The sequence below is a fragment of the Petaurus breviceps genome, unplaced genomic scaffold (genome assembly GCF_028583685.1).
Source record: "Petaurus breviceps papuanus isolate PSGF00001 unplaced genomic scaffold, PetGlider_PUasm1.0 532, whole genome shotgun sequence".
Classification (NCBI taxonomy): domain Eukaryota; kingdom Metazoa; phylum Chordata; class Mammalia; order Diprotodontia; family Petauridae; genus Petaurus; species Petaurus breviceps.
Window position 1 is genome coordinate 1,039,490 of NW_027186361.1, and position 26,082 is coordinate 1,065,571.

A 26,082-nucleotide genomic window follows, 5' to 3' on the forward strand; every position below is an offset into this window, starting at 1 on the left:
TGCTGGTTCCTTTAAACCAGGGGTTCTTAACAGAGACCCAGGTGGTCCCTGAACCTGGCTGTGAAACAAAAGCATCCCATCATGATTTCCCCTCTGCCATCTCTTACTGCCATTGCCCGTTTGCTTCTGTTCTCACCCCCTTCTTGTGAGAAGGGCTCCTCGGCCTGCCCAGGCTGTGTCCCAGGCATCCTCGGCACACTAAGAGTTAAGGATGCCTGGACTCAGCCGCCAGCACAGGTCCCTCCAGCCCAGGTCTAGGAGGCCTGATGTCATCCTCAGCAAATCAGAGCCCTGGCTTCCTCAGCAGCCCAAGCATCACGGCAGCATCAGCAGCCTCAGCAACAGAGCCCACTGGTAGTGCCTGCTTCTTTGGGAGGCGGCATGGTCTAGTGGTAAGAGAGTTGGCCCTAGAGCCAGTAGAACCCAGGGTTCTAATCCCGCTCTTCCACTGCCTGCCGTGTGGCCTTGAGCAAGCTGCTTGACTTCCCGGGTGCTCTTTTTTTTCCCTCCTGGACAAAGGAACCCCCCCCCACCATCTCCCACCTCCCATTCCCCACCACCTGCCAGGTAATGGGCTTCTCCATTTCCTCTGAGCCCATCGGAGGTGACTCTTTTGGTGATCACTGGACAGATCATTCAGTCTGGAGGCCCTCAGTCTCCTCATCACTAACAGGGGGGAGTGGCCTCAATGGGTTCCAGGAGCCTGAGTGTGACCTTGGGCAAGTGTCTCCCCCCTCTGGGCTCACTTCTTCCTCTGCAGGATGGGAGGGTTGGCCTAGAGCAGAGGTTCTTAACCTGGGGTCTACTGATAGGTGGCCCATGGCCCATAGGTCAAGGGCTCTGTGAACCCTGATGGGAAAAATATTCTTTATTTTCACGAACCCTGAACTGAGGCTTAACATCCTCCAGCTCTTGTATTACTTCCCCAGACACTTTGCCTGAGGGGTCCATTCCCCCAAAAGGCTTAGAGGCCCTGGCCTAGATGGCCTCTGAGGTCCCTTCTAGCTCTGGGTGACCTTGGGCAGTTCACTACCTCCCTGGCCTCTGTTTCCCGCTCTGTAAAAAGAGGGATTGGCTTCACAGCTCCCTTCTAGCACTAAAGCTAGGAGCTTTTGTGTGACTTTGGGCAAGTATTTTCTCCTGTATCTGTTTCCTCCTCTCTAAAATGAGGGGGGTTGAACCAGATTAGGGATTCTGAACCACAGTTGATTTCATGGGGTCTGTGAACTTGGGGAGAAAATGTCTTGTCTTTATTTTCACTAACCTCTAACTGAAATTGGGCATCTCTGATAATTTACAAAAATTATTTGGGAAAGGGTCCACAGGCTTCCCCAGACAGACTGCTAAACGTTTCCAGCTCGCATTTAGGGTTTAGATTTAAAGCAAAAAAAAAAGCCACCAAAAGCCAGATGATGAGCTGTAGTACCACATGAAACCATTTTATTAATTAGATGACAATAAGCACTTCATTCTTCTGATTTGAGGTAAAACCATTACATTACAAAGAGTTGACAAAATGGCTTTAAGAAAAACCCAACTCAGCAATCATTTGAAGTTGCTCATGCAATGCTTTGACAAGTGCCCCTTCCCAGAACTGTCCTCAGGTGTGTGTGGTTTGCTTTTGGGCCAGACCTGTGATTTGATTTGTATTAGGAACTCCCCAAGAGTAAATTTCCCCCACAGTGGCAGGCTGTCCTGCCTGTCAATAAGTTGTTGAGTTCACCAAAAGGCCTCTCTCCTTCCCAGGGCTTTCTTTTCTTCCCACACCTGGTTCTAGGCATTTTTCTCATTTTTTTTTCCAGTGGCTGTACTTTTTTCTGTGATAAAAGAACTATGACTACTTTAGAAAGAGTATATTTTAAAATCATGGTTAGTAGTATGTGTTCTTACTCAAGGGTAGTGAATAGAAAGGCATGTTTCTACTACCTGCAGAGAGAAGAATGAGTGAATGGGGAAAGACTGGAGGGGCCGGAGTCCCAGCTCTGCCTCACTCGCTGGGGAGACCTTGGGTAAGATAATTTTACTTTTCTGGAACTCGGTTATGACAGCATGAAGCCAACTCCCAATATCCAGTCTAAGGGTACCCTTGACCAAAAGGCACTGTAAAAGAAATGGTATGATTTTTCCCCCCTAAACATCAAATTCATTCACTCTGCAGATACTATAAGTGTTAAACTGGCTGGTCAGATGGATGGTTTCTAAAATGAGTGTTGCTATGACAACCAAATCCTTATGTTTCTGACACCTAAGAGGGATAGTACTTTATGAATATGGGTAATAAACTGAAGAGAAAAAAGGTTAATCCATGGAGGGAGGTCTCCATTGGACACCTAGTCGAGGCACTAGTATGGTTCTGATGAGATGTACACCAGTCCCTAGAAGATGACAGCATTTTAGGAGAATTCACCATCACGGACAGATATTGTGAAACCCTTACTCTACAAAATATTCAGCACTCTGTGGAAAGGTGGAAGGGAGACTCCAGGAGCATGTGCTGGGTTGCTTGGGCTCACTTCTCTTGGAATTGTGGTTTTGGGTTTAGAAAAGGACTCATATTGAGCAAAAACATAGAAAACGGGACCTATGATTTCTTTGGTGCAGGGAACTTCCCAGTTAAGGAAACCCCCTTCATCAATGCTGCACCTTCTCTGCAATTTGTAGCCCTAGAGTTGCCTGTGGCATTGAGAGGTTAAGCGATTAATCCAGGGTCACACAGCCACCAAATGTTGGAGGCATAGCTATGCAACATTTTTTTCAAAGACTCATGGGATTTTTAGGTGCTCAGGGTCTGTGTACCATCCCTCCAATTGCCTTCAGTTCAATATTCAGTGGAGCTCCAAAGTAAAGCTTTTCTTCACTGCTTCATGAAAGAAAGCGTAATAGTCTAAATTCATTTTAAAACTCCCCATCCATCCCCCCCCCCCAATTTGTCTAAATTTTCCTTGTCAATTTTATTAACCTCTGTGGATTCGGGGACTGGGCTCAATGCATTTTCTTCCTGAGACTAGTGAAGTGGGTGCTTTTGAGACAGAATGAATATTCAAAATCTGAAAATGAGTTTTCTGAGTGACCATTCCTAAATAGATAATGAATGACCATTACGAAATGGTGTGACCGATAATGAGGGGCTATTCCTAAAAATAACAAGCTTTTTCTTAAAACTACAGAGAAAGCAATTTTTCTTGCTCTGTTCAAAAGAGGAGGCAGGGAATTCAACTTCAAGTGTTGCCTCTCCACTTGGAGTACTTTTTTTTCCCAGGCTGAGAAAGAAGCCGACTGAGAACACGGGCTGTGGCAATGGGGCTTAGGAAACCATTACTGTCATCTTGTTGGGCATTCATGAGTGGGAACTTTGTTAGCTGTTTGCCTGTGAGAGTCTAGAAAGCCACTAACAAGCTGTTTCTAAATGAACTTGTTACTAAAGAAGGGACTTGTCCCATTCTCTTCTGCTAGTCACGTGAATGTTAAGATCTGTTCTTAAGAATTCTTTAAAATGGTCCAATAAAGGGAGACAAACAGGAAGCTTAAGTAGTAATCCCTGCTCCCCACTAAGAGTTAATTAACAACATTTCACATGGATTCCTTTTCACTCTGGGGGACAAAATGAAAGGGGGGCCAAGCTTTGAAGCTTCGTTTTGGTCCTGGAGGGCCACCTCTGAGCAATGTTAAAGCCTTTGTAACGCTGCAGATTGGCTTTGGAGGTAGAGAAAACCAAAATCGTGCAGTCTGTCCAATTGGAAAATTGAATATTTGCTGTCCTCAAAATCATGCCTGAAAGGGGCTCTTCCTGGTAGTTATGTGAGAGTTGTTTCACACAGGATCCTTCTAATTGCTTTGGTATCAACCTCTCTTCAAGAGCAAATTTTCACCTGGCACTAAAAAGCTCTTTACTTTAGTCTATACTATGCTACGGATTTCAACAAGAGCAAGAACAATACAACATGATTACCATTTTCCTCACTTTCTCTAAGTGCTGTACTTTGGGGTTCTCTAATTCATCATGCATTGTCTAAGACGGGGAGCTAAAGTGATCAAGATAACTAGTGAGTTCCACATGATTAAAAAACAATTAACAGCACATCCAAAGCTTTTCTAAGGCTGGAGTTACAGCTGACTAGGGTGAGACAAGGATATTACAAATGGTACTGGGACATACAAAAATAGATCTTATCAACGTAGCCTTTAGTCATTCTTTCGCTCCCTGGCATCCTTGGGGCCTTCATCATCGGAGTACACGGTGGGTTCTTCCCCTTCCTTCAGCAGCTTGCCCACGTAGTGATACTTAACTGTAACAAAGAAAATGTACACTGGTCCTTAGAGAAGGTTATGAAAGTGATGGAGGAAGGGGAAGGGCGTGGGAGAGGGAAGAGAATAGATCTGCAAAGGAGGGGTTAGAAAGGTAGTCAGAAAACGAGGAGAGTAGGAAGAAACACAAGGCAAGGACAGTGATTTTCAAGATGGAAGACCATGCAGCAGTTTGCTATACTGGGCTGAGATCAAGGAATTTAATAGCCAAGAGAAGTTCCTGAGGGCCAGAGTAATGGTAATCTTTAAAACCAGCTTCATTAGAATGGCAATGCCCACACCCAGGGTCAAGAGGAAATTAGGTACTAAAAGGACAGGCACAAATAAATGGAAAGGAGAGAGGGGTGGTATGTAGGAACAAGGTCTCTTGAACCAGGAGATCAAGCAGACTATATTCATGTCAATAACCCTAAACCCTGGCCTCATCAGTTCACCCCATCAGCTCTCAAGATCATCTCCATTCTAGCAGTCTACTCACGGGTGGTCCCAAATTGGTGAACACCACCAATGGTATCATTTCACCTTTGCTCTTTCTACCTCTCCCACTTCCTGTTTCCTAAACTTATATTGTCAGTTTTGTCACCCTCCCAGTCCATCAACCCTTACTTCTACCACAATCACATAGAGGAGTGGGAGGGAGGCAGCGTGGACTTGAATTAGTTCACCTACAGACTTCACTTTACTTCACTCACCCAAGGAACTCTTCCTGCTGCCATTCACACCCTGCTAACAATCAATCCTGCCTCATTCCTACCATCTATCTTCTGGGTCCACTTCACTGGTTCTTCATCCTCTTCTTCCAATTCCCTAAATGTGTTTGTACCCCAAGGCACATCAGCTCCCCCCCATCCTCCACAGACTTGCCCTTGGGGAACTTACCAGTTTCCAAAGATGCAATTACCACCTCTTTGTAGATGACTCTAAAATCTATATGTTTGGGTCTAATTACTCTTTCTTGAATTCTAGTCCAGTGTTACCAATTACTAACCAGACAATACTATCTGGAGGTCCCACCTGTTCAGAATTTCTATCTGTCTCCTCTTCCCTATTTATATTGATGGCACTATCTTCCTTGTTGCCCAGGATTGAAAATTTGGGAGCTGTCTCTGGTGTTTGCCAAGTCCAATTGATTTCTCCCTCCCCATCTCTCAAATGGGCCCCCTTCTTTGTTGGAGCATAGGCTTTTATATCTAGAATGGAGAAGTTCTTGGAGGCTTAGACTTAGTCAAAACCCCTCATTTTACAGAGGAGGAAACTGAGGCCCAGGGAGATTACCTGGATTTGTCCAAGGTAGTTTCAAAAGATTTAAGGTAAGAATTAGACAAGGATTAATGTCATTAATATAAGTGGCCAAGAAGACTGCTTTTCTTTTGGAACAAAGGTGAGAAAGAGGAATGACCAACCTGTCTAACCAGGTAACCAGAGATGCCTTTGTGTGAAACAATTACCCTGAATGTTTGGAACATAGTGAAGGTTTCTAGGGTGCCTGGTACAGTAGGAAACAAATCAGAAGCAACATGTTGGCCCATGGAAATGAGGTCTGAAAAGGGTCAAACATGTTGGCTTGAAGTACAATTGGGGATCCACAATAATACTGGGGGATAGCTTTAGGTTGGGAAGGAAGAATAATTTGACAATCATGAAGGTAAAATAGAAACTCATTGATTTAACTTAGCAAAATAATTCTTTTCAGGCCTCTAAACTCTAAATAACTCACAGAAATGTTATGCTGAGTTGGGTGGCTCAAACCAGTGGTCTCTACTTTGCAAAAAGGCTTGTGTCCAAAGGTGAACTCAGGGGGAACTGTAAGTAGTGTTTTCCCCCTGGAAGCAATAATACATAAAGGTGGTAGGGTTTTTGGGCATACTATGAAGGCCTTTGAAAACCTACTGAACTTGCCATAAGCATTATGTATATGACTGGAGTAAGAGTACCAGAAAAACTCCCTCCTATAGGTAAAAATGTGTCTGTGGGAAACAAAGTTCCACTCTGGTCAGGTACATTTCTCTTCCTGCCTCTGTGGAAAGAATCAGGAAACTTACCCTAGGTCCAAGTTACTAGTAATGACCTGGGGAGATGGGGAAGGAAGCAGGGCCCATTTCCTATTGCTTCCAAGTGTCTTGCCTTCTGCTGCCAAAAAGAACCATAGGGACCCAGGTGGAAACTTCTAGTCCCCAGTGGATTAAAAGCAAAGATTATGAATAGACAATTTTTGAAACAGACAATTTTTAAAAGAGGGAACCCAAATTGTTAAGGAGAAGCTTAACTTCACTAATAACTGAAACAACTTTGGGAGGAACGTTGAATTTGCAAAGATAGTTAAAAGCAATGGAACTCAATGCTGTTGGGATTGTGGAGAAATAGTATACTCTTTCATTCCTTGCTGTTGGATTTACCAGCTTGTAGACTCTTTCTGCAAAGCAATCTGGAAGTTATGTAGTAAAGGTTGCAAAATCAGCATACTCTTCTTGTTGGGAATGAGAGGGTTACCAAGAAGGAAGAAAGCTATCACTTCAAAGATCTCAATAGCAGTGATTCGTGATTGCAAAAACAAAAATCTAAGGATAGCCTAAATATGCAACAATAAGGGAATGGTTATATGAATCAAGAGCTTTGGGAATTATGGTGCCCTCTAGAGCACTGGTGGTATTCTGGACCCCACTGCCACAATCACTGCGGAGAGGGAGACCCTTCATCACCACCAATCACCGTACTTTAGAGCAGATAAGCCCAAGAACCCTTGGAGCAGTATCACAAACCCTACACTCCCAACAGCCCTCCCTCCTAGCCTGGTCCCTCCTGCCATCAGGTTCATCATTCAGAAGAGAAGCCCCAGGAAAGAGCATAGCTCTCAACTTCCACTGTTGTTGCTGGAATTCACAGCTACTGAAGACCTGGAAAAGAAAGCTTACCACTCAAGTCTTTGGCACCATCAAATGATTCATCGTCAGAGATGGATGTGTTTTTATAAATGGAAATGACATTAAAGAAGATCCATTACCATTAGCTTTGCCTCTGTCCCAGAAGGACCACTGGGCCTTTCCATCTGCCCTGCAGCTGCTCCCCCTACCTCTCCTTATAATGTGAGATCCTTGAGAACAGAGATTGTCTCACTTTTCTATTCACATCCTTAGTGCTTTTAAATTACATTCATTCCAGGGCTGGCTCTCTATCCACTAGGCCACAATGCTGCTGGTTGTCTTTATGTAATTTTTTTAGAGTAAAGTTCAATTAGATTCATAGACTTCAGGTCTGCTATCTTTTAATAAAGGTACCCTGGGCTGCTTTAAATGTCAAGTTCTACAAGAGCAAGCCTGTGTACATATTAGCTACCATTTAGGTAGCATTTAAAAGGCTTGCCAAACACTTCATATATATTACCAAATTTGATCACATGCCTCCTCATCCCAGTGAAGATAGTTATTTGGAATCAGAGAAGATAGGTTCAAAGACAATCTGATTCCAGCCTCTCTTTCCAGCCCCACCAGACATCCCCACTCCTGCATCCTGAAATCCTGGTCTTCTCTCTGTTCTTCACACATGATACTCCATCTCTTTGCCTAGCATACACACCCTCCTCAATGCAGCCTCATAGAATCCCTTTCTTCCTTTAAGACACAGCTCAGGCATCATTTTTGTTTTTTAAAGCAATCGGGGTTAAATAACTTGCTCAAGGTTACACGGCCAGTTATTTCTGGGTGTGGTGCTAAGTATCTGAGCCCAGATTTGATCCCCAGGTCATCCCAACACTGGAGCTGGTGCTCTTACTCGCTGAGCCACCTGGCTGCCCCTAAGCAATTAGGGTTAAGTAACTTGCTCAAGGTTCACGGCCAGGTGTTTCTCAAGAATCATTTTCTGTAGGAGGCTGGCACAAACACCCTGGTAGTGCTCTCCTCCCAAACTACCTTGTATATAACTTCTGTATATATTTGCATTTATTCATTTAACATATATTATATCTATTTTTATGTGTCCTTGGCCCATTAGAATACAAGGTCATTTAGAATAGAGATCATTTCATTATTTGTCTCTGTATCTCCAGCATTAAGTACTAGAGCAGGGCCCAGGTTCCCCCACCCCTGTTCTTTTTTTTTGGAGGGGGGAAGGCAGGGCAATTGGGGTTAAGTGACTTGCCCAAGGTCACAAGGCTAGAAAATGTTAAGTGTCTGAGGCTGGATTTGAACTCAGGTCCTCCTGAGTCCAGGGCCAGTTTATTCACTTCACCACCTAGTCACCCCTCCCCTGTTCTTTTAATGAATACTTGTTTGACTCAAGTCCCTTCTCTTCCCTGGGCCTCAGTTTCCTCCTCTGAAAAATGAGGGGGTAGGGCTGGCTGGCTTCTGAGGCCCCTTCTGGTTCTCCCTCTAGGAGCCTGTATGTGATATAACAAGCACCAAGAGTTACATGGGGGAAATTTTCCCCTCTACATTTAAGTGTATGTGGTATAATTGTACTGAACCTTCATATATAAGCTAGGGGAAAAAAAATCAAGATTCAATCACAGCAAATGAGTCATTATTGCTGCAATAGTCCTGGGACATGAACTTGATTCCAGTTTATAGGGCCTATCAGAATATGCTTACATTTCAAGCTATTAGTAGAAACTGCCACTGGATTTCGTTGAATCCCCATTACTAATGGAAATTCGATACCACTACAATTAAAAAAAAAAAAGCTTACATGTGAACTGTGATTCCCAGTCTTTCAAGGTCTCCTGCTGAGTAGCATTGAGATCTGACAGGTCATCGTATTCGTCTTTCAAAGCTTCCTTGTCCAAGCAGAAAGTGGCAAGGCCCCGGGAAGCATCTCTTCCAGCAAAAACTCCATATGGTCCCTCTTTAAAAAATAAAACAGAAAAAAGGTACATTCATCAGCCAGGGATTCTATCTCTTAGTTTCTTCATGGTATGAATCAAGAAAACAGTTTTGTCCCAGGTCAAAGAAGTACAACAAAGTTTCCCTGAACTCTTTGGGAGTTTGAGGTCATTTGTATGTTGGATACACTTTGGTGTCCAAAAAACCTAAATCATTTAGTAACTACAATAGAATTATTGCAACACTTGCTATTTTCCTTCTAAAGGCCAGAGTACATCAAATTCCTCCCCCCCCCCAAAGAGGAAATGACCTGTCCAACGTCTGAAGGTCAGGATTAGGCTTCAAAACTGGGCTCCAGATTTTTTGTTTACTAATGTGCTTAATATTTAATAAGATGCTTACTCTTAGGACTAGAATCAACAAAGGGGAGGTGGGAAGGGTTAAATAGTTAGGAACAAGAGAATGGGAGCAGACAATAGGCCACCCAAATAGGCAAATTGGCCAGAGGTACATTCAGTCTGTTTGGGTGGTATTTAAAACCTTTAAAAACAAAGGTTGCCAGGTTTTGGGTTTTTTTTTTTTTTGATGTGTGTGTGTGTGTGTGTGTGTGTGTTTTCCTTTAAACAAACTGAATCTCTCAAAGGGAAGGAAATAAGACTTTGGTCACTGTGCACTCAAATATAATACTGGCCACCAGTGAATATCATTTTTTTAGAAATAGCAAAATGCTTTATTTTCTCCACTCTTATAATTTAATTTTCTATTCTGAACCTAACAACTGCCAGATACAATGTGAATTTCTAGGACTTTATGTGAAACTGCAAATCAGTTATATACAGTTGGGTTTTTTTGTATGTAACCACTTCAGAATGAACCTTCAAAGCTGTCTTGCTTGTCAAAAATTCCTTCTGTCCTCTTCTCTACATATATGCATATATATATAGAAATGCTTCCCTGACTCTCTTTCTTGAAAAAGAAAACCCTCCAGAGCAAATATGCAGAATTATTTAAATTTAAATTAAATAATTAAATTAAATAATAATTAATAAAATAAATAATAATTAAATTAAATAATTAAATAAAATTAAATTATTTAAATTAAAATTAAATGCAGAATTAAAAATTGGTATAGATTATGGAAAATGATTTGGCTAAAATCATAGGGCTGATTTGGGAGGCATCACTATGGAAAGAAAAGAAGGAGAAATTTGGTTTTGCCACTTTGGGCAGGTAGATTACTGCCCCTCTCTGGGCCTCAGTTTCCTAATCTATAAATGAGAGGGCTTTATCTAGATGATTTCCAAATTGTCTTCCAGCTCTAACAATCTATAATCTCAGAGCAGGGAAACAGAATAAAAAAATCTCAGAGATTAAGGAGGGTTGAAGAGAGCAGAAGGAAGGGATTTTCATGGTGTTTTGGGTAGTTATTTTTTTTGTCTCAGTTCTTGCTGAAAATCTTTGTTGTTCATCCTTATTCTGGATTCAAAACCTAACTGCCACTTACCACCTTTCTAAGATGAGGGTGGTGGACTGAATGATCATGTTTCTCTCAAACTTAGTTTTTTGATTTCCAAATCTAGTACCTTTTCTAATACATCAAAAGTAAACCAATTTGGCATAATAAAAAGAGTATTCCTTAAGTAATCTGTGATAATTCAGTGTGCTTGCTCTGAAAAACAAACCACAATGTAAAATTTTTTTGTTATGAAAGAAAGGATGGAGGAACACACACACACACACATACACAGAACAAATCTGTAAAAGAAATTCCCACACTGGCTGAAAATCACAGGTCTTCAAGTGTAGAAATCTTTATGAAAGAACTAGACGTTTTGTAATAAGATAAGGTCAGTAAATTTTAAAAATCGTTGAGGGTTTTTTTTTTAAATTCTCAATCTAACCAGTACTAAATAAGACAAGCATTTCTACTAAAACAGAAAAAGATTATTTTACCCGGAACTGGTAGCTTCTATTATGTACAGCTGGCTTTCAAAAAAAGTATAAAATCAATTCAACATGTAACTTTCAAAGCTATTCTGTTTATCTGTGATTCCTTCTGAGCAGTTAAAACATTTCAATGCCCCTCTTTTCTTTTTTTGGGGGGGAAAGGAAGCAACTGGACTCCTGGCCCCAATGTTACTTCTACCATTCCCCCTTTCTGCCTTCTAAACTGGAAAAGAAAAAAAAAGAAAACCTTTTGAACAAATATTCACAGTAAAGTAAATCAAATTCCTACACCTTCCAAAAATCACAGAATCTGAAATGAATAAATCTTTATAAAGAAACTAGAAATTTTGTAATAGACTCTTAATTTTATTTTAATTAATTAATTTATTTTTGCTTTTTGGAGGGCAATTGGGGTTAAGTGACTTGCCCAAAGTCACACGGCTAGTAAGTGTATCAAGTGTCTAAGGCCGAATTTGAACTCAGGTCCTCTTGACTCCAGGGCTGGTGCTCTATTCACTGCCCCTAGACTCCCTTTTTTTTTTTTTTTGCTTTTTGGAGGGCAATTGGGGTTAAGTAACTTGCCCAAGGTTACGAGGCTAGTTTTTTTTGTGTGGGTGTTAAGTGTCTGATGCCAGAACCGAGCTCCGGTCCCCCTGACTCTGGTCCTCCTGACTCCTGGCCAGCGCTTTACTCACTGCTCCATCTAGCCACCCCCATGCCCCTAGACTCTTAATTTTAAATATGTATATGTATGTGTGTGTATGAACTGTTTTTTATTCTTGGTGTAACAAAGCCCAAATGAGCATTTCCATATACATAGCAGAATAAAAAAAGTTTATGCATGAAATTGCAAAAATATATTATGTATAGCTAGTTTTTAAAAAAAAATACATGAGCAATTGAACATTTAACTTTCAAAAGCTATCTTGCTGGTCTGAGATTCCTTCTGGTCTTCTGTGCAATTTTAAAAAGTTTCAATGATTCTTTGAGGGAGAAGAGGGCAATCTTATTTCTAGTCCCCTTTTCTCCCTCCCACCTGCACCTCTACAAACTGGAAAATGAGACAAAAAATTTTTGTACGAAATATACAGTCAATTCTCACACTGACCCAAAAGCTCAGGTTTTGAAATGGAAAAATCTTTAAAAACAACTAGAAGTTTTGTAATGAACCTTGATTTTTTTTAAAAGTGAGACAAAGGTATCTTATCAATATACTTTGTTTTGAAACTCATTTAAACATTAACATGTTGTATCTGCTGGAGAAATCACTTTAGAGGAGTTATCCATGGTCCCAAATCTGACCAGTCCTTCAGCCTTCTTCTGGAGGGAGGGGAGTAGGTTAGTTGTACTTTTAATCACTCCCAGGAAAAAAAAAATAGCAACTTTTTTCCTTTTTAAAAAAAAATCCTGGTTGAGATGTGTGTGTGTGTGTGTGTGTGTGTGTGTGTGTTGGGGGGAGGGGAGGGAGGGCCTTTCATGCCTATGAGACTATATTAACTTGGAGCAGTCCCATAAATGGGGGTGTTCATATTTGCAAAACAAAGATGTCCCAGGGCATGTGAAATAGGGCATGAGGGAAATGTTTCAACAGAGCTGCTGGTCTTTAGAAACTGACCAGGTAACTTTGATTGCAAGGGTGAACATTGGGAGGTGTCTAGCAGAACAGTCTGGTTAACTTTATTTCTTTTAAAAAATTTTTCTTTTCAGGTTTGCATTCTTTCCTGTTCCCCGGATTGAGAAAGCAAGAAAAACAAAATCTGGTTAACTTTTAACAGAATCTACAAGAACATTTCTGATCAGGCTCATTTCAAGGCCAGGAGCTGCATACAGGGAGCATTGATTCTGCAAAGAGGAAGGGGGTGGGTGAATGGGTGGAGGACGTTAAGCACCTGAACAGAATATCTGTTTGTTCTTTCCTGGATCAGTGCAGGTGGTCGAAATGTTAGGATTCCAGACCCAACCAGCTCAGCACAGTAACACCTCATCAATTTGGACTCCAATGAGTTCACAATTTGGGATCTTTAACCAAGTCCAGGCCTCAACCTTACTTACCTGTTCTTAGCCAATTCTTTTAAGAAAATGATTGAGCTCTTTTTGTTTCAATGATCTGTCATTTCCAAATAGATTACCATTTGGGGGTCATTAAGAATAAAAAAGAAAAAAAAAGCGGTTCAGTCAACTCAAGTCCATACCCTCCCCCCCCCCCCTTCAAAGAAGGAGGGGCAGTTTGACAACTCTCTTTCTGGGTCAAGTTTGGACCATTAGATTTAGCATTTAGGGGTTTTTCCTTCCTTTTTAATTTCTTTTTTAAATTCATCATTTATATGTTTGTTTTTTAGTTTTCTCTTTTTCCTTAGCAAATGCTTTAGAACTGTATAAATACAATAGAAGGGGGGAGACATGAAAACAGTTTGCAGGAAAAACGAGTTTGAAGCATTCTTTAAAAGGCTTCCAATTGCTCCACTCAAATAGGTGATGTGGCCATTATAAATCATTCTTGCCTAGCCAGTAAATCAGATCTTTTTACAAGAACCACCTGTTAGAAGAGCACAGAAAGAAATAAGGGACTTTGGGATCACAGGCCAGGGGTTATTAACCTTATTGTGTCTTGGATCACCCTTTGGCAATTTGGAAAAGGCTACCCCAGGGGTGGGGAAGCTTTGGCCTCGAGAGAACAAATCCCCTTAAAAGAATTTGTTCTGTAAAACTTGGACTCGGTTAAAGAGCTGCACTTGAGGACCTAGAGGGCTACATGTGGCCTCGAGGCTGAAGCTTACTCATCCCTGGTCTAACCTTTTCAGAATCATGGTTTTAAATGCATAAAGATTCCAATACATTGGAAACCAATTAAATTGAAATAGTGGCATCAAAATAAAAAAAAAAAACCCAGGTTTGTAGACCCTGTCTAAGAAACCCTGATCCAAGGAAATGAGGCCCAGGAAGGACACAGCAGCTTGGCCAAGGTCACATATAGCATATCTGGCACAGCCAGAGCCCTGAATCCAAGGTCTCCCTCCAGACTTTCAGCCCAGAGCTACTTTTCCTCCATCATGATGAATAGGGCATTGCTTCATGCAGGCAACATCCAGGGACTCTGTAGACTGTGGATAATTTGTGGTTGGATTTACCTGTTTTGCCTTCCTGGGTTTTCTTTCTTATGTTATGCCTCAGTGATGATGCAAGGGCTCCCCATCAATTATGTTTTTGGATGTGCCTCTAGGTGCACTTATGAATCTTATTTTAAATGCATCCCTATATTTTAAATTACACTTTTAATAGTAATATGTATCTTTTTGTGGTACAGAAGAAATGCAAACTAAGAACAAGCCCATTGACTGGGGAATGGCTAAATAAATTGTGGTCTATAGATGTAAGACTTTTACTGCAGGGAAAGATGGCGATGAGTACATATGAAAACATGGGGAGACGTCTATGGATTGATGATGAGGGAAGAAAGCAAAACACGAAAACAATACACACAATAGAAAAAACTGGATATGGAGTGAAAAAAAAAAAAACAACCCAAGGAGACTGAACACTTTTAATTGTAATGACTGAGCTTGGGGTTAGAGTAAAGAAAATCTCTCTCTCTCCTTTCACTGACTCAGGTGTGGAATACTTCACAAGCTCTCAGCCCTGGTGAGATGTGTTGAATGGGTTTGCTGAGTTCCTTTTTTCTGTTTCATTTAAAATCTTTGTTACAAGGGATGGCTTTCTGGGGAAGGGAAAGGATCTATGTGGAAATGAAGGCTTTATCAAAAACCAAAGCTATCAATAAAAATCAGGTTGAAAAAAAGGAAATATGCCTATGGAAGAGGAAATGTGCTGAAAGGAAGGAAACATACATGAGCAGAATTGGGAGGATTGATTCTCAAGCACTTTTGAACACCTGATTTTCAGGTGAGATATAAGGTTTATCTCAGACTGGGGAGGGGGGAGGATTTCTCCTCCCCTCCCACCAACCACTCCTGAATGAACAGACAAAATTCCCATCCTGGGAATTTTAGGTCCTCTTCGAAGCTGTTGCAGTCAACACCGTATGTAAAGCATTTTGTAAAATTCAAAGTGCCATATACTCGTCAGTTACTAACATTCCCAATTCTCCCCCCTTTGGCTATGGCTCGTGCTGTAGCCCTCCCTCCCCCCTCCGAAACCTTCACTCCAATTTTCTACTGTAATTATCTATCCTGCTCCCACCTGACCATAATCCTTTAGGTGCCCGCCCAAGCACCAAATTTTATACTCCTCAATTCCCAATCCCCAGTTCATTTGGAGTCAATGGATTTGGAGCTGGAGGAGGCCTGAGAGGCCATCTTGGCTACCGTCTCGTTTTCGAGAGCAGCTAACTGAGGTCGACAGGTGAGAGAAATTGCTCAAAATCACATACAAAGAAGTCTGCAGGGGTGGAAATTTTAACTTAGGTCCTCAGACTCCAGCCCTGAGGCTCTGTCCACGGCACCATCCTCCTCCTCCTCCTCTCCTAGCTCACTTTCATGCTCACACCTAGATTGCTTCACATTTCTAATCCAACCTCTAACCTTCCCCCCTCCCCCCACCTACAACTGCCCTGCCCCAGGAGTCTAGTATAGTGCTCAGCACCCAAATGATTGATTGGTGATTGATCGATGGATCCCTCCCCAAAGGATCCCACCAAACCTGTCCATTCTGCCCTCTAGCCCTGCTCTCCCACAGGGCCTTAATCTTTCTCTGAGACTAGACACTCTTTCCAGCTTCTTCAAGTCTGGATTTGGGCTCCTACTCCTCGGAGATTCCTGTACTGTGCCCCTCCCCCCCCCCCGACTCCCCCATTTTCCTTCTCCTCATTTTCCCATGACGGCCCTCACGTCTCCCTGATGATCGCTTCTCCATGGCAATCCAAGCCTTCATATTCCTCAATGACCACCCTTCCCAAGCTAAAAGCCCTCAAGACTGCTTGACATTCCTCCATGATTGCCTCCCCATGACTACCCCACATGGCCGCATGACTCCCCTTCCCAGCCCTCATTGTCCCCCAGGTCTCATCTGTCAGCCGGTCAGTCCACGAGCCCCCTGCCCCCCAAACTGTCTCTTCCCCCCCTCAACCTCAGTCAGTCTGCGCTAGCGCCTCCCCCCCCCCCCTGTCCCTCCTGCCTTCCTGCACGTCAGTCTGCGCGCCCCCCACCCCCGCCCTGGCGCCAGCCCGCCCCCTCTCCCCCCCACGCAGATTAGCCGCATGCCCCCTGATAATCCCCGCAGATAGTCCTCGCTCCCCTACCCCACCCCCGCAGGTCAGCCCCTTGCTCCCCTCCCCCCCCCAGTCTGTGGGCCTCCACACACCACACAGACACACGGACACACATGCACACACAATCCCCCCCCCCTTGCCGGTCAGTCTGCTACCCCTGGTCCCCCGCTCCCGCCCCCCCCCCCCAGCCCCCGTACCCGGCCCGTAGAACTTCCTGCCCTTGGTCACGTCGAAGACCTTGCCATTGATGGCCATGAGGATGCGCGGGTCCTGGGTGCCGTCGAAGCGGCGCAGCTGAGCCAGGGTGAAGTCTCGCCGCTTGAGGCGGGGCAGGGCGGGCGGCTCGTCCTCCCCGGGGCCGGCGGTCGGGGGCTGCTCGCCACGCACGATCTTGTAAAGCAGGAAGAAGCAGAGGCCGAGCAGCAGCAGGTTGAGCGGAGACGTGAAGATTTCCTGCAGGAGGCCGCCCGCCTCGCCCTCCACCTCGCCGGGCGCCACCTCCTCGGCGGCCATGATCGCCATCAAGTGCTAGAAGAGAGCTTGGGGGAGCGGAGCCGAGCTTGGGCCAAAGGCCAAGGGCCGGAGTCCGGACAGACAGCACGGGCGATGGGGCTCGATCGGGGGGCTGCGGTTGCTGCGAGCAGTCCTGCCCTCACTCTGGCACACTGAAACGCCCAGGAACCCAGCGGCCAGAGGAAGATCAGAAGGCGGGGACAGGGGAGGTGGCCTGGGAGGCGGAGTCAGCTCTGTTCACCTCCCCTCCCCCACCTGCCCCGCCCCCGGCCACGCCTCCCTCCCTCCCCCTCTCCTTCTTTCCCTTCCTCTTCCCCCCCATCCCTATCCTAGCCACACCCCCCAGTTGAAGCCTCAGCAACAGACCCCACTTCTAGTGCTCGTATCGGGGAGAGGCGGTGTGGCTTAGTGGAAAGAGGACTGGCTTCTAAGCCAGGAAAACCGGGGTTCTAATCCCTACTCTCTCACTGACCTGCCGTGTGGCCTTGGGCAAGCCACTTCACCTCTCCGGGCCCCACTGTTTTTTTTTTCTCCCCTATGAAATGACCCCTCAACCTCCTAAACCTGTCATATTTCATAACCTGGCATGAAACCAATCGCTAATTCTATCCAGGTAGCTGGAGCTTATGTTTCCCATGTCTGTGCTCATTGTGGTCCTTTTGGCAGGTCCCAGGCTAGCTCGTCACTAAAATCAGGGGATCGCACTCCCTTCCAACCCTGGGTCAACCTTGGGTGATGCCCTTCGATCCCTGGGGCTCAGTTTCCTCCCTTATAAAATGAGGAGGTTGGACTAAATCAAGGATGGGGTTCTAGACCCGAGGCCCACAGTTGGGGGGGACTATGAATACATTTCAGGAGGTCCCTGAACCTGGTATCACTGCCATTGCCCGTTTGCTTCTGTTCTCACCCCCTTCTTGTAAGAAGGGCTCCTCGGCCTGCCCAGGCTGTGTCCCAGGCATCCTCGGCACACTAAGAGTTAAGGATGCCTGGACTCAGCCGCCAGCACAGGTCCCTCCAGCCCAGGTCTAGGAGGCCTGATGTCATCCTCAGCAAATCAGAGCCCTGGCTTCCTCAGCAGCCCAAGCATCACGGCAGCATCAGCAGCCTCAGCAACAGAGCCCGCTGGCAGTGCCTGCTTCTTTGGGAGGCGGCATGGTCTAGTGGTAAGAGAGTTGGCCCTAGAGCCAGTAGAACCCAGGGTTCTAATCCCGCTCTTCCACTGCCTGCCGTGTGGCCTTGAGCAAGCTGCTTGACTTCCCGGGTGCTCTTTTTTTTCCCTCCTGGACAAAGGAACCCCCCCCCCACCATCTCCCACCTCCCATTCCCCACCACCTGCCAGGTAATGGGCTTCTCCATTTCCTCTGAGCCCATCGGAGGTGACTCTTTTGGTGATCACTGGACAGATCATTCAGTCTGGAGGCCCTCAGTCTCCTCATCACTAACAGGGGGGAGTGGCCTCAATGGGTTCCAGGAGCCTGAGTGTGACCTTGGGCAAGTGTCTCCCCCCTCTGGGCTCACTTCTTCCTCTGCAGGATGGGAGGGTTGGCCTAGAGCAGAGGTTCTTAACCTGGGGTCTACTGATAGGTGGCCCATGGCCCATAGGTCAAGGGCTCTGTGAACCCTGATGGGAAAAATATTCTTTATTTTCACGAACCCTGAACTGAGGCCTAACATCCTCCAGCTCTTGTATTACTTCCCCAGACACTCTGCCTGAGGGGTCCATTCCCCCAAAAGGCTTAGAGGCCCTGGCCTAGATGGCCTCTGAGGTCCCTTCTAGCTCTGGGTGACCTTGGGCAGTTCACTACCTCCCTGGCCTCTGTTTCCCGCTCTGTAAAAAGAGGGATTTAACTTAGTGGCCTCAGAACCCCCTTTTAGCACTAGAGCTGGGAGCTTTTGTGTGACCTTGGGCAAAAAATTTCTCCTGTACCTGTTTCCTCCTTTCTAAAAAGAGAAGATTGAACCTCCTGAGGTCCCTTGAAACTCTAAAACTACAATCCTAACATCCTTTCCTGAACACTCCTGCTTGCTTCCAGCTCTAGACTTAGCATGCTGTGCCCAGTCCTCAGAGAATCTGCCTACTCTCAGATAAGGGCCCTCAAATTCCTGGTGCCATCTTGGAGAAGTCCCAGATCCACCCAGACTCCCAAGGGCTATTCTTAGAGCATCTTCTTCATTCACTGAAAGCCTAGAGTTTTCGACTATCCCTTCAAAGAGACCCCAAGGAGTTCCCTCATCTTCCTTTTGGATCTTCATGATCACAGAGCTAAAGGTGGAATTGACCTCAGTAGTCATCTTTTCCAACCCCCTGCTTTTGAAGGGGGGAGAACTAAGGGCCAGGTAGAGGGGGAGTGACTCGTCCCAGGGCAATCACTCAATCAGCCAATCAGCAGTCATTAAACACTTAGGTGTGCCCAGTGCTCGGTGCTCAGTTTCCGTGCCAGATACAAGTACAATGAATGAAGTAATGCCTGCTGGCAGGAGGCTTACATTCTAACAGGAAAAAACAAGAGACATCCACACAGTCTAAATAGAAAAGGAATAAATACAGGCCCAAGGACCCCTCCTTAGAAGAAGAGTATTCTGAGAAGGAAGGATGGAGCTCAGGAAAGGCTTCATGTGGAAGGAAGTTAAAAAGAGACTGTCCAAAATGGGGAAGGTCTGCGAATTTAGAGCGGAAATGCATCTTCATTCTTTTAATATAATTGTTTCCCTTTGTTATCCTCTGTATTTTATTCATTCAAAATCATAAATCTTTTTTTTTTTTTTTAAGCAATTGGGGTTAAGTAACTTGCCCAAGGTTACTCGGCCAGTTTTTTTTGTGTGGGTGTTAAATATCTGAGGCCGGAACCGATCCAGGAGTCGGGCCGGCGCTCTTACTCACTTCGACACCTAGCCGCCCCCAAAATCATAATTCTGAGAAGGGGTCCAGCACACACAAAATATCAAGAATTCTTGCTTTAGAGAGTGTTTTTTATACTTCAATCCCATCTCAACCCAGAGACTTCTCTGTACCTACGAGTATTCTTTCTTTTAAAGATCATACTTTGATTGATATCTTTTAAAATTAAATTATTTATTTTTAGTTTTCAACATTCACTTACGTAAGTTTTAAATTTTCTCCTCCCCCCTCCCCAAGATGGCTTGCAATCTGATATGTGCTCTACACATACATTTTTATTAAACACATTTTCACATTAGTCGTGTTGCATAGAAGAATTATAATGAATGGGAAAAACCCTGTAAAAGAAAAAAAAATCAAAAGAAAACAAAAAAGAAAATAGTCTGTTTTGTTCTGCATTCTGACTGCATAGTTCTTTCTCTGGTTGAGGTTGGCATTTTCTATCATGTGTCCCTTAGAATTGTTTTGGTTCCTTGCATTGCTGAGAAGGGCTAAATCTATCAAAGTCAGTCATCACACAATGGGGCTGTTACTGTATACAATGTTCTCCAGGTTCTGCTCTTCTCACTCAGTGTCACTTCATATAAGTTTTTCCAGGTTTCTCTGAAGTTGTCCTGTTCACCATTTCTTATAGCACAATAGTATTCCATTACATTCATATACTACAACTTGTTCAGCCATTCCCCATTTGATGGACATCCCCTCCATTTCCAGTTCTTTGCCACCACAAAAAGAGCTGCTATAAATATTTTTGTACATGTGGGTCTTTTTCCCATTTTGATGATCTCTCTGGGGTATAGCCCTAGAAGGGGTATTGCTGGACCAAAGGGTATGCACATTTTTATAGCCCTTTGGGCATAGTTCCAAATTGCTCTTTAGAGTGGTTCTATCGGCTCACAGCTCTACCAACAACGAATTCAGTGTTCCAACATTCCCACATCCTCTCCAACATTTAGCATTTTCCTGTTTTGCCATGTTAGCCAATCTGTTAGGTGAGATGTGTTACCTCAGAGTTGTTTTGATTTGCATCTCTCTAATCAATAGTGATTTGGGGCATTTTTTCATATGACTATATATAGCTTTAATTTCTTCCTCTGAAAACTGCCTGTTCATATCCTTTGACCATTTATCAATTGGGGAATGACTTGTATTCTTGTAAATTTGAGTCAGTTCTCTATATATTTTAGAAATGAGACCTTTATCAGAGACACTGGTTGTAAAAATTCTTTTCCAGTTTTCTGCTTCCCTCCTAATCTTGGTTGCATTGGCTTTTTTGGTGTAAAAACTTTTCAATTTAATGTAATCAAAACGATCCATTTTGAATTTCATAATGTTCTCTATCTTGTTTGGTCATAAATTCCTCCATTCTCCATAAACTTGACAGGTAAACTATTCCTTGCTCCCCTAATTTGTTTATAGTATCAGCCTTTATACCTAGATCATGTATCCATATTCGGACTTTATTCTGGTATATGAAGTCAGACATTGGTGATTGATTTATTTTTTAAACTTCATCTTCATTTCTGAATGTAGTTCTCCCTCTGCTCAGTGTGGTCTGCCTTACAAGAAAGATTTTTTTAAAAGGAAGACGGGGAAAAAAAGGAGTTCAGGACAACCAATCAGAACATCAACCAAGAATGACAGCATATATACTATGTCCCACCCATAGTCTCCCACCTCAATAAAGAAGACAGGGAGATACATTTTCTCCAAGATCATCCTTGGTCATAAAATGACATCATTCATTTCCTTCTTCCTTCCTTCCTTCCTTCCTTCCTTCCTTCCTTCCTTCCTTCCTTCCTTCCTTCCTTCCTTCCTTCCTTCCTTCCTTCCTTCCTTCCTTTCTCTCTCTTCCTTCCTTCCTCCCTCCTTCCTTCCTTCCCTCCCTCCTTCCTGCCTTCCTTTCCACTTACATTGTTGTAGTCCTCATATCCATTGTTTTTCTGAATCAAGCATGTTTTTTTTAAATCCCAGGCATTTCTAGTGCTTTCACTCTGAACTTTTATTTTATTTTATTTTTAAATTTTTTTTTTCACTCTGAACTTTTTGAGGGGAAACTATCTGATTGACTAAATTACAGGCCGTACACATTCAGACAGAAGAAAGGAACAAAACATCTTCTGAGGTCTCTAATTTATTACCAGAGGCACCAGGAATTTTTCCTTACTAGGCATTTTAAAGTTCTCAGTGTTTTAACTTTTTTTTTTTACTCCCCCCACCCTGTTTCATAGGATTCTAGACTGAGAGCTGGAAGGGACCTCAGAGGTCCTCTAGTTCAACCCTTTAATTTTCCAGAGGAGGAAATTCAGTCCTAGGGAGGGGAAGTGGCCTGCCCATGGTCACATGTGGATCCATAGATTAAGAACTAGAAGGAACATCAGAGCATCTAGTCCAGGGGTGGGGAACCTGTGGCTTCAAGCCACTTGTGGCCCTCTAGGTCCTTGAGTGCAGCCCTTTGACTGAATCCCAACTTCACAGAACAAATCCCCTTGTTCTGTGAAGTTTGGATTTTTGGCTTCAACCAAAGGGATGTACCCAAGGACCTAGAGGGCCACACGTGGGCTCGAGGCCACAGGTTTCCCAGCCCTGGACTAGTCCAACCTCCTTATCCTATACATGAGGGAACTAGGGAAGTGAATGACTTGCTTAAGGTCATGTAGTTATTAAGCATCAGAGCAGAGATTTCCCGTCAGGCCCTCTGACTCCAGACTGACTCTGGCACCATGAATTGCATCCCTAAATTTGAAGTCCTTCCCCATTCCTCCACTCTCTCCCTCCTCCACATACCCGGGTAGGGCTAATATTTTTTAATGCTCCCTGGTTGGATTCCCTTTTCTAGCTGGACCTGTAGATCTAGGCTGATCCAAATCAATGTTTAACTAGTTCATTGCCTGGATACTTGTCTGACCCTTACTACAAATATTGCAAAATTGCAAGACCTCCATTGAGTACCTTAACAAACCAACTAGGCCAAATGGTAAAAGAGGTACCAAAATCCACCAAAGAGAACACCTTAAAAATTCAGTATTTTTGGGCTTCCTTTACCAAGCTGCTACTCTCTTTTTCATGATTTTCTTACACCACTCTCATTTCTTTTCCCAATTTTTCCTCTATCCCTCTTATTTGATTTTTAAACTCCTTTTTGAGATCTTCCAGGAATTCTTTTTGGGCCTGAGACCAAATTCACATTTTTTTTTTCTTTCAGGCTTTGGATGTAGTAGTTTTGACTTTGCGGTATTCTTCTGAATTTGTGTTTTGACTTCCCTGTCACCATAATGGTGGTCAGGTTGTTTTTTGTTGCTATTTGCTCATTTTTTCTAGCCCATTTCTTGACTTTTTATGTTAAAGCTGGACTCTGGTCCTAGGGTGGAGGGGGCACTCCCCCAAGCTTCAGGTTTTTTGTGCAGCTGTTTTCAGAGCTAGTTCTGAGTCTCTCTAAGTTTTCAGTTCTTCCAAGGTGGTATAATCTAAGGAGAGATCTGCTTACTACTCTCCTGACCTATGCTCTAGTCTGTGAATAGCCACAAGTATTCTTTTCCATTCTGGAACTGAGACCAGGGTCCACACTCTGCTATGGCCACAAACTGCTGTGCTGGTGGTCTTCCTCACTCTGGAAAACTGTGACCCAGAGGATCTGTGTATGAGTAATGAAACAGAGTCCTGCCCCACTGCCAGCAAAGGGACCCCTGTAATCTCCTTCTGACCAGTTAGATCCTTTTACTGTCTGTGGACCGAGAGCTCAGGAAACCATTGTTGCTGATTCAGTTGCCCCCAAGGCCTATCTTTCCAGGGCATTGCCTGCATTGGACTGTGTTCCACTCTCACCCTGGTACCACAGACTTTTCCTGCCGACCTTCTAAGTTATCGTGGGTTGGAAAATTGTTTCAACCTGTCCTTTTCTGGGTTTTTCCACTCCAGAATTCATTTTGGGGCATTATTTGAAGTTATTTGGAGGGAAATTTGGGAGAGCTCAGCTGAGTCTCTACCTTTTCTCTGCCATCTTTGTTCCATCCCTTGTACATTTTCAAAGAGGAGCAATGATATCACAGGGTTATGTCTTGACTCATGTGTGAATTGGGTTTAAGCAAGGCAGAGTTGTGCAAAGTCATCAGCCTCACACTCTTCTCCAGAGTCATCAGAGTTCAGTAGCAGGGCAAAAGTCAAGATGACTGGCAATTGGCCAGGACACAATGGATGAGTTTGCTCTCTGCAAGGTCTGACCCAGCTGTGTGTGCTCAACTGTGCCTGCTTTGGTGACCTTCATGGACATTAGAACAAATTATTCTCACCTGCCCATTTTCTGGGGGATGGGGTTGTGGGATGTTCAGGGAGAACTAGCAGTGCTGGTGTGAGTGCTTGTCAAGCCCTTTGGTCTCTACTTGGCACTCAACTTTCACCCATGGGGGGGGGGGGGGGGTAGGGGGGTGGAGTCTTCATGTGTTTTGGGTAGACATTCCCTTACTCACCAACAGGCTTAAGGCCTGTAGCTTACCCTCAACCTGGTTTAGCCCCTCTGTTGACACAGTTTTACTGGGGTGTGGTTGCTGCACCTGCTACAGCTTCTCAGAGCCATGGGTGAAAGTTGAGTGCCAAGTAGAGACCAAAGGGCTTGACAAGCACTCACACCAGCACTGCTAGTTCTCCCTGAACATCCCACAACCCCATCCCCCAAATTTTAGAATGCTTCATGAATTTGTATGTCATACCGATAGAAAGGTGAAGGACTCAGAGTACAGAATGAAACATCTTTCTTTCTTTCTTTCTTTCTTTCTTTCTTTCTTTCTTTCTTTCTTTCTTTCTTTCTTTCTTTCTTTCTTTCTTTCTTTCTTTCTTTCTTTCTTTCTTTCTTTCTTTCTTTCTTTCTTTCTTTCTTTCAAATTGGAGTTAAGTAACTTGCTCAAGGTTACACGGCCAGTTATTATTATTTTTGTGTGGGTGCCGAGTATCTGAGGCCAGAACCGATCCCAGGTCTCCCAACACTGGGGCTAGCACTCTTACTCACTGCACCACCTGGCCTCCCCTAAGCAATTGGGGTTAAGTAACTTGCTCAAGGTTACATGACCAGTTATTTTGTGTGGGTGTTAAGTATCTGAGCCTGGAACCAATCCCAGGTCTCCCAACTCTGGGGCTAGCACTCTTACTCACTGAGCCACCTGGCCGCCCCTTCTCCGTCTTTCTTCGTCTCTCCCTCCCTTCTTCAGTCTCTTTCTCTTATACCTACCTACATAAAAAAGAAAACAATATATATGTGTGCATTTATTTTAAACGTGGCCAATATGGAAGTTTATTTTGTTTGACTACAGCTGTTTGTACCAAAGTTTGTTTTCCTTTTGTTCCTTCTTTGGATGGAGAAGGGGAAGGAGGAAGGGTGAATTTTTGACGATTAAAAAGTAAAAAAAAATAAAGACAGGGGGTGGCTAGGTGGTGCAGTGAATAGAGCAGCAACCCTGGAGTCAGGAGGACCTGAGTTCAAATCCGGCCTCAGACACTTAACACTAATTAGCCGTGTGACCTTGGGAAAGTCACTTAACCCCAATTGCCCTGCCTTTCCCTCTCCAAAAAGCAAAAAATAAAAATAAAGACAGGGTACTTTAGTATGTTTGTTGTGTGAAGGAGAAGCAAAAGAAAAGATACTTTAGTGGAAAGAAGAAGGGACCAGAATCAATAGAACAGGTGTCACTGATCTGGGTTCCAAAGATACCCCCTGCCAAGGGCTCCATAGATACATTTCATGGGATCTATGAACTTGAATGAGAAAAAATTATATCCTTATTTCACCCCTTTGAAAGGGTCTTACTGAGTATAGGACCACACCTACAATGAAGGTCTCTTGCATCTTTCAATGCATTCCTTTCAACAGAAACTTTCCATGCTTGGGGGTTGGAGTGGGGTGAGATATTGCCAGAAAATATGAGGCAGGCCTGTAGTACCAAAACATGCCCAGCACTACTTGGCAGGCGGGAGAGCAACAAATTGGAGACAAAGTGGGTGCCCATTAGTGGGGGGGGGCACTGAACGAACTGAAGTCTATAAACACAATGGAGTATTATTTATTATTATTATTTTAAAAGGAATTGGGGTTAAGTAACTTGCTCAAGGTTACACGGCCAGTTATTTCTGGGTGTGGTGCTAAGTATCTGAGCCTGGATTCGATCCCCAGGTCATCTGGACATCCAGGTCATCTGGTCATCCAGGACACTGGAGCCGTGTTACTCGCTGTGCTTCCTGGCCTCCCCAATGGAGTATTATTTTGCCACAGGAAACAGCGCATATGAGGAATTCAGAGAAATCTGTGCTGACTGGTGAAGAGTGAAGCTGACAGAGGTAGGAGAACAAAATGCCCAGTGCCCATGACCACATAGGCACAAACAGAGCCGAAC

The 26,082-nt window shown here is 44.0% G+C and overlaps 2 protein-coding genes across 3 annotated transcripts in view; both read right to left on the bottom strand.

Moving 5' to 3' along the window:
* Positions 1–26,082, bottom strand: part of UBE2A (ubiquitin conjugating enzyme E2 A) — a 276,953-nt gene that overhangs the window by 215,613 nt on the left and 35,258 nt on the right. The gene's annotated exons all lie outside the window — the stretch shown is intronic.
* On the bottom strand, positions 1,414–16,974 carry PGRMC1 (progesterone receptor membrane component 1). The gene is made up of 3 exons (XM_069102182.1): positions 16,488–16,974; positions 8,986–9,141; positions 1,414–4,286 (listed from the first exon to the last, which is right to left on the bottom strand). The coding sequence occupies exons 1-3, from the start codon at positions 16,810–16,812 to the stop codon at positions 4,183–4,185; spliced, it is 585 nt and encodes a 194-aa protein (XP_068958283.1). The 5' UTR covers positions 16,813–16,974; the 3' UTR covers positions 1,414–4,182.

Coding starts and splice junctions, on each gene's coding strand:
- PGRMC1 (XM_069102182.1), bottom strand. CDS start 16,812: ATGGCGATCATGGCCGCCGAGGAGGTGGCGCCCGGCGAGGTGGAGGGC. Junction 9,142..16,487: donor CAGGAAGTTCTACGGGCCGG/GTACGGGGGCTG, acceptor TATTTTTTAAAG/AGGGACCATATGGAGTTTTT. Junction 4,287..8,985: donor CTGGGAATCACAGTTCACAT/GTAAGCTTTTTT, acceptor TCTTTGTTACAG/TTAAGTATCACTACGTGGGC.